General features: G+C 36.6%; 2 protein-coding genes across 2 annotated transcripts in view; one reads left to right on the plus strand and one right to left on the minus strand.

Moving 5' to 3' along the window:
* Positions 1-955: 955 nt before the first annotated feature.
* HELRODRAFT_170232 (hypothetical protein) lies at positions 956-5801 on the plus strand (the record flags this gene model as incomplete). The annotated part of the gene is made up of 4 exons (XM_009016060.1): positions 956-1085; positions 1136-1341; positions 4832-5438; positions 5707-5801. 4 exons carry the CDS (start codon positions 956-958, stop codon positions 5799-5801), a joined length of 1038 nt encoding a protein of 345 aa, XP_009014308.1.
* Positions 5802-6595: 794 nt separating this feature from the next.
* HELRODRAFT_170233 (hypothetical protein) overlaps positions 6596-9110 on the minus strand; it is a gene marked incomplete at both ends in the record, with an annotated part of 9240 nt that continues 6725 nt past the window's right edge. The window contains 2 exons of the mRNA XM_009016061.1: positions 6596-7778; positions 8644-8728. Coding sequence (XP_009014309.1) covers positions 6596-7778; positions 8644-8728 — 1268 coding nt within the window. The remainder of the gene's footprint in view (positions 7779-8643; positions 8729-9110) is intronic.

Here is a 9110-nt window from a genome sequence, read left to right on the forward strand (position 1 = left end):
TAAGTCTTCCGCTCTAACCATTGTTCGGTGTTATATTGTTACACCTAGAAAAACAATGAATGTCTTTACGTAGTTGAACATAAATTTCTATATTTATTTTTAACGAACGTTTTGTAAAAGTATAATGCAGGCTTCGACAAACAGGTTTTCGAATTATTGAAATAAAAATCAGTCATGTTTTTGTGGTTGAATCAATCACTACTAAATAGTTGAAGCGTTTTGGCGTATCTACACTATCGTTGCGTGGTTGAGGTAATCGTTAAGTCATACAAATCGACGTTAATTATTCATCTTACTTCATCACAGGCGACAGTCATATGATTTATATTTTAATATTCAAAAATTCATTCAGTACCTAGAGATTTAGATGCACTTACGACACGCGCACGCATGCACGCAAAGACGCACACAAACACGCACACACACATACACACACACACACGTTACCTGTTCATATTTACATTCAAATGCATGATAAATTATGCATTCATAATTATTAATAATTAATATTTATAATGTCACAGCTGTGTATAACGTACAACTGCAATAAATATAACGCATGCATTTGTTCGTTAGTTTGCATATCATAATTAGTTACTATTTATAAATGTTTGACGTTCCAACTGAAACAGCGAATGAATGTATTCTGTATTATATCAGCAAGGTGTGAATAGCTGCTATCTCACTTATTTGTATAGTTACGTACGAGGTTTCTTTGTTATTTTCAATACGAACGCGTCAGCAAACACAAATATAATTATGATTTTTTATTATGCACAGAGTACTGTACCGTTATAATAAAATATTTATTTGTGAAACACGTTGAACTGTTGAGTTTATGAAATTATAAAATAAATACTACCACACTCTTTGCTTTGGTTGAACCTTGGTGAACCAAAAAACTCCAACTTTTAGAGGATGGCAGAACAACAGAAGGTGATTAACAAACCACAAAATGAAAACAAAAGGAACGTATCACAACAACAACCACAACAATCTTCACAACGGACACAGACGACACAGGACGATCCAGGTACGTCGAACTCGCCTGCTGTGGTCCTTCGACACCCTCCTCAGGGCAGCAGGTGTGCAGTCTCTCGCCGTAACAATGTTTCTTCTAAACAATCTACCTCAGAGAAGGAACGGGTTTCTGATGAATGGGATCCGAATTCCCGAACTCCCAGTTATCCAGATTTTAGCCAGCAAGCCAGAAACAAGTCCCTGAGAACGTACTCATGTCCATATATCTTGGAGCAGAAAGTTGCCATCATGTTGAGGTGCATTAGTGATCAGTTCTGCGCTCAACATTGGGTGAATAACGCTGCTGCTCTAGAATACAATGTTTGTATCGAGTTTCTATTTACTAACTACATTCAGTATTCATGTTGTTTTAAACGAAAAAATTTTGCATGTATTTCAAAATGTTTTCTCAACTAAGCAACAGTTTTTTGTAAAGTATGAAGTGACGAAATATATTTAAAAAAAGTATTATTTTAAATGTTAGTTGGTTAACATGTCAATCTAAATTATTTGCTAGGTACCTATCATCAGATATATTAATTTAACCTAATCACCCCAGTTTACGATCGTCTTCTTGTACTCATTTCTTAACTCCTGTTAAACACTCCTATGCTAAATCTGCGTTTGCTTTTGTTGGCCCTTTTCTTTGAAACTCTCTACCTCCTTCTCTAACTATTTCTCCATCACTTGCGAAATTCAGAGCAGATCTGAAGACTTATCCGTTTGCAGCATTCACTGAGGGGCGCTGTTGAACATCGCGGAAGTAGCGCTTGAGAAATTAATTGATCGATCGATCGATCGATTGATTGATTGATTGATTGATTGATTGATTGATTGATTGATTGATTGATTTTTTTTTCAGCTCACATCACAATCTGTCGTCCATGTTTTACCGTAAGTAAAATATTTAAAACTGTATTCAAAAGTATTTGGAAAATAATTTTCAATATATAAGATCTCGCTGAGCTGGGCATTTTGATCCAGAAGTTTGAAAAAGTTATTGAAACAGTTTTCTCTAAATTATTAATGCAATAATAAGATGTCAGCAACGCGAGTCACTTCAAAATCACGTTTTGCTTTTCAAATTTGCCAAATTAGTTTTCATATTTTTCAAACGTGGCTCAGTGTTGTATGAATTTTTTCTTCTGTTTGCGACGTAATTACAAACAGTTTACACCTACCCTCGTTCTATATTAAAATATGAGAAATAAAATAATTCGTATTAATATTTTGTAATTAATTGGAGATTGAGTGATCCATCAAATTGAGCTCTGCTGCCTGCTTTTGCAAAAAGTTGATGAAACATGCACGATTTGGTTAGCCTCATCTAGATGTAATTACGATAAGCATTTTTAACTGTTTCATAAATATTTCCTAACACTTTTTATTCATTTGTTCGCTGGTGGCAACGCAATTATAAAGTGAATTAGTGTGCCCATGTGCGTGTCCATGATTTCATAAAATGTTTAGTGACACTTTCGTCATTATTGTTATCATTTTTATTTTGGATCTTTCCGCCGATCTGATTATAACAGTTTTTAAGTTCGACTAACTTTCATGCATAGCCTGGCGCATTAGCCACGTCTATTTCAAGTCCCTTGTATTAATAACATCGTGCATGAGCAGCATCACTTGAAGCGAGTATGCTTCTTAAATCCTTGTAAAACAATTGCGCAAAATATCCTCACTCAGATCAAACAATTATATTAATTTAAATGTTGAAAATATGCGACTTGAGCAAGAAGCTTCATTCAACGACTTGCTTCTATCATTAGTGACTTGCCTGCACTAACACGTAACCGCATGTATCAATCATGCAAATGTCTCATACAAAATGCCTTCTTTTTACGGTTATAATTAGGTTTTTAAATAACTCTTGTTGTTTAAAACACTGTTCGGCTTACGCTCTTTCATTTTTCATTGTTTTCTTTTCTGCTTAACTAACCATCATGCTTTCTCTGCCTCAGTAGCAACATTTTGTTACAACAAAAACTTTCGAAAAGCTCTTTTACTACTTACAACTTTTCTGTCCGGTGATTCGAAGTTTCGAAATGTTGGTACCATGCGGTTGCTACATCACGGTATTTGCAGCCAGCGACTGAATGACTATCAAGCCGGTAAAGTGTTTAATGATGTAATGAATAATATAGAATAGATCGCACTGAAAATAAGAATGCAAACAACACTCAAACAGATGATAGATTGTAAAACGTGATAGATGGCATTGTAGTAGGTGTGTGTGTGTGTGTGTTTGTGGGTGTGTGTGCGCGTGCGCGTGTGAATGGCATGCAGGCATAATCAGGCATAACAGTGATGCAGGATGGATGGATAGATGGATGAATGGATAGATAGATAGATAGATAGATGGATGGATGGATGAATGAGTGAATGGATGGATGGATAGATGGATGGGGGGATGGATTGATGAATAGATGGATGTAGGATGGATGGATGGATGTTCCGACCCAACAACTCTCCTTTAAACTAATGATGTAATCACGCTCTTAACGCTTAATAACGTTAAATCTGACGCCATTTAATATATTGAATTCATCAATTCTTTTATTCTATACATGTATATATATATATATATATATATATATATATATATATATATATCTTTTTATATATATTATATATTACATATATATAGTATGAAAATATAAATAGTCAAATAATTTTTAATAACATATGATAGAATTGAATAGCTTTTCGAACGAACAAATCTTAAATCTCACATAACTCATAAATTTTGAGGCTTGAGATTTGCCAATACGAAGGCGTTTCATCTCATCACTTCACAGTAACAAAACAAAAACACGTTAAAACAAGTTTATATTTCTGCTCGATAAAATTGAAACAACACACGCACAACACGCACATTTTGATGTTCCATACAAAACAACACTTTGCCGCACCACATTGCAACCACACATTCATACATCTTCCATCAAAACGTTAAAATTACACACGACAACTATTCAATACAGCGCAAGAACAACATGTTGCAACAACCACAACAACGCTTAACATACTATCACGACAATATATTATCAAAAAGTTATCTCGCGATAACAAACAAGTAACTCACCAAAACGCTTACAAAAGAACTGATTGAAACACGACAGCTACGTTACGTCACAACTCCACACAACAACTCAGATGCACTCACGCGCAACAACATCGTAACGCAACAACACACTCTATCAAGATACTGTAACATAACACAACACAAAATCAAATAATCGTTGCAACACCTCACCACAACTAGTCGCGCGACAACACGCAACGCAATGACAACAAATAATTTGATGCGCCATAAACAGAGCAGCACACGCAGACAACGACGGCAAGGAACGAACAGGCAGACGGCTGCTAATATTTTTGCAACTTTCATAATTGAGTGTCCACCCTGTCCACGGAGATGATTGCATCGATAAGATTGCAGCGGCGATCTGTTCTGGATGGTATGGACTGCCTCACGTTCAACTTTGCGCTAATTTCTTGTCTCTTTCGACTGATTTATGTCCCCGATAAACCAGTTTCTGTTTGAATTGATGGTTGCACGTCCATGACTTTTGGAACCAACTACCTCATCAACCTGAATCGAGATGTGCAACACTGGCAGATAGTTTTTTTTCGAAAATTTTCAATTTACGTTCCTTCACTGATTAGATAATTTCAATTTATTGAAATAAATTAATCAATGAGACCTGGACTGCTGGGATTAATAACTAATTTATTAAATTTTTATTTATTGAGATAAAATTTTTAATTAGCAGTTGCATTGAATACGACGTTTGTCCTACAGGAGACCAGGAGGCGAAGAAGCTGCTCACTGACAGTTGAGAACAAAGTACGACAGGGTAGGATGCTAGACGACCGCCTGTTACAGCAGCATATCGGTCAGATGGATCAACAGAAGAGACGAGGCAGCGGTCGTCGCAGAGACATCGCCACACCTCTTCCTTCCACGTTCAACATCGACGACATCGACTTTGATGATGAGGACGACGATGATGAAAGTCCCAATCTTCAAAATTTAAAGATTTACAAAATGCTGGTAGAAGAGTTCTCTGGCGAGGGAACGCCGGTTGATACTGACGTTGTTGCGGACGTTCCACAACCAACCACCGCGATATCATTCACAATGCAGCAACCATCGATTCCAACTTTTTCATCGTCATCAACCGTATCGCCGTCGTCATCACAGTCGTACCTCGAAATGAAGTCATCAATTGATGAACGTCAGAGAAGTGTCGCTCCTGAGACACTGAAAATTGATACAACTGAATGTCATTGGCCGTCGTCATCTTCTTCATTTTTTTCGTCTCTTGCCACATCTTTTCCAGCAGTAAATATGCCGTCGTCGTCTTCCTCACAATCAAAATCATCATCACCATTACTCACATTATCAAGTCAGAAACCTTCTCCTCCAGCCAGAATTCAAACAAAAACTCAACCAACACCACCATCCTCTCCGTTTTCTCCGTCATCATCGCTACCACCTCATTCGTCGTCTTCCTCGTCATCATCCCCCACTTTAAGAAACATCATCTAACACAAAAATACAAACACAACAACAGCAACTACAAAACGACAGCAACAACCAAAACCAACTGTCACGAGCGCTATATAAATACTCATCATCATCATCGTAATAATAATAACCACAAACCACCACAGTCAAATCCACCACAACTACAACAGCGTCAAATGTTGTAGTCGCCATGTACAGATCTTCGCCAAACTTGCATCCTGCTTTCCGATCCAACTCGTAAAAATTTCTAACTTATTTACATCACTTTGATATTTAATTAATTTGTTTTCAAGATTTGTAACGTTTAATGCGTTTGTATTGTAGCAAAAGAAACTTAAACTTAATTTATTTATGGTTGCATTTGTGTGTGATTTTTTCTTTTTTCTAAAAAAAATTCGTTCGTGTTTTTGTTATTTTTTTTTTATGAGAACTTCAGAATAAAATTTATAGAAAGCGAACGGAGAAGTTGTCGAAAAGAGGGGTGAAGTAGTCAGCGAAAAACTGAAACATCGGTTAACTGATTGGTTTTCAAGAACCATGCCGAAATGAGTCAAACAATTAGTATACGGATGAATAATTCAAATATACCATCCCAATGATAATTATAATATTTATAATTATTATAACAGTAATTATTGTTTATTATAACTATAAAAGTAATTAATATTATAAATTTACCATCTCAATTGTAATGTCAGTATTTATGATAGTTATTATTATTACTTTTATTGTTGTTGGAAAAATGGTAAAGTAACATTTTGAAATTCCAAAAATTAATTTAGTATTAAGCAAATTATTTTAGCAACATTTTAAAAATCCAAAAAATATTTATTTTAGATTGGATATCATTTGGAGATGAGTTGTGGGTGGGTGTTACAGTAGCGTGTTAGAATGTTAGCGTGGCATTTTTCACCATTTTTCAGCACCCACCAACGTGCAATTTCTGAAAGATAAATATTAATAGATTTGCCGGTGAATGATTCCGTCTAAATAGTTGTTAGGTAGTGTTTGTGTTGAGAGTTGAGATCAGGTTTGTTACGGTGTGTCGGGGTTCGTTGAGAGACTGCCGCTGCTCGCTATGGCGTCCATTCTGATTCTGCTGTTGTGGTTTATTGTGTTGTTGTTATCGTCAAAAGTGTCGCCGATTGAAGTGTTGTTGAATTTGTTGAAGAAATGTTCAGTTGAATGATCGTTACCTTCTGTAGCCTGTTTTACCATACTAACAAGTAGCATTTTGCTGTTTTTCATATTTTCTTTTAGTATCATTTCTTGTTGGTGTTGTTGCTCGTCATCGAAATCTATTGTTGCTGTTGTTGTTGTTGCTGGGTGCAGTTCACAACAACAATTAGCAACAATCGTTTCTTTCGATGACGAATAAAAATCAGCACAATCTGCCACCAGCTTGTTGTTTATGTTGTTGTTGCTTCTTTTGTGATCGTTGTTTGTACAAATGTTCTTCTCAATGTTATTCAAACTAGGTGCTTTGTGAAAGCCGCAATTTGCATTCTTTACCATATCTTCTTGAGCATTTTTGACACTGTTGTCGTTTATGTTGAAATTGTTGTTAAGATTGTTGTTGTCTTTGTTGTAGTTGTTGTGATTGCTGTTGCAGCAGTTATTGTCGTTTTGGGTGTTGTTGATGAATGTAGTAGCGTCGTTACCATCAGACGTGACGTTTATATCGTAAAATATGGCGTTCCAGTTGTGTTTGTTTTTTTTCCTGCTGTTACCACTAGCGACATTTGTGGCGATGTTGTCGTCGATGTTGTTGTTGTTGTTGTTGTTGTCAGTGTTGATGCTGTCGTTGTTGGCTAATATAGTTGGAAACTCAGTCATAATAAAGTGTTGTTTGTAGGAGAGTTGTTGTTGCTTCAACCGTAGTTGTTGTAATTGCTGTTGCTGCTGACTTTGTTGTTGTTGATGTTTTATGGATTTTGAATGGCAACAGGTGTTGTATTTGTTTGGAGAACAATATTCGCAGCAGCATTTATCACAGGCAAACGTTTGCAAAATCACGTGATCAAATCCCAATGATATTAAATCGCTACTCCCGGTCATCCCGTATGTAACTATTGTTTCTTTGCGTAAAGTTGAATTGCTGGTTTTGTTGTTATTAGTGTTGTTAGTGTTGTTGCTGCTTAACGTTGATGTGATGATGTTGTTGTTGTTGGGATGCTGCGACGATGGGAGCAGGAAGGAGTGGGAAGACTTCGGCCACCTGGATGATGCATTATTAATAGCGTGCCTCACATGCATTCGTCATGTCTTAAGCCTTAGCAAGATGTCAGAAATTGAACATTTTTGGCCTTCAATACTCTTCATGGTTGCTCAGAAATGTTGCAATTTTTTATATTTTCTTTTTAAAGGCTAAATTTTATTTTAAAAATTCATCGGTTGTTTTGTTGAAGTTTATCGAGATTTTTACTAATTTTATTTGTACGCTTAAAAATTATTTTTCCCAAAAAATACCACAAGACACTTGTGAACATCTATAAACAAAAAGAACAAGTTATATTCATGTAAGCAACTCAATGCGAATCAATCCATTCATTCATTATTATCTACAGATAGGTTAACTGCAGCCAACAATTTGTACATTTTTTGCGGGACACACGCAAGAAGGAAATTAGAATATTCTCTGGATGACTAGATGTAAGAGTTGAAATTAAACGAACGCCATGAAACATTCAACGTCAACTTAGGATGTCACGTGACATAACTTTATAGCAAGACATGACACAGAAATGTTACTCGTGTCTTTTCATTGTTGGGATGGTTAGTTAGTTAGCGGTTACAACATGACCACACAACAACAACATGTAACATCACACAACAACACATGATGTCACACAACAACAATATGTAACATCACACAACAACACATGATGTCACACAACAACAATATGTAACATCACACAACAACACATGATGTCACACAACAACAATATGTAACATCACACAACAACACATGATGTCACACAACAACAACATGTAACATCACAACAACAACAACAACATGTAAAATCACACAACAACACATGATGTCACACAACAACAACATGTAACATCACACAACAACAAACTTCTTGAGTAGGGCCGCACCGACAAGTACGACGATCATTCCGATGACGAACGTTGTTGAACAGACCAACACAACCAGCAACGCACCTAGATTCATTTATTTTTGTTTGTCACTTCAATAATTGACGTCAGCTTAAGTGACGGACACACATCCATGATCAATCATATATAAGCATTCATACATAAACATGACCATTTTTAAACAACAACAAAAATGCACACAAACAACCAAACAACCAACCAAACAAACAAACAACCAAACAACCAAACAACCAACCAACTAACCAACCAACCAACCAACCAACCAACCAACCAACCAACCAACCAACCAGCCAGCCAGCCAGCCAGCCAGCCAGCCAGCCAGCCAGCCAGCCAGCCAACCAACCAACCAACCAACCAACCAACCAACCAACCAACCAACCAACCAGCCAGCAGGCCAGCCAGCCAGCCAGCCAGCCAGCCAGCCAGC

The sequence above is a fragment of the Helobdella robusta genome, assembly GCF_000326865.2.
Source record: "Helobdella robusta unplaced genomic scaffold HELROscaffold_17, whole genome shotgun sequence".
NCBI lineage: Eukaryota > Metazoa > Annelida > Clitellata > Rhynchobdellida > Glossiphoniidae > Helobdella > Helobdella robusta.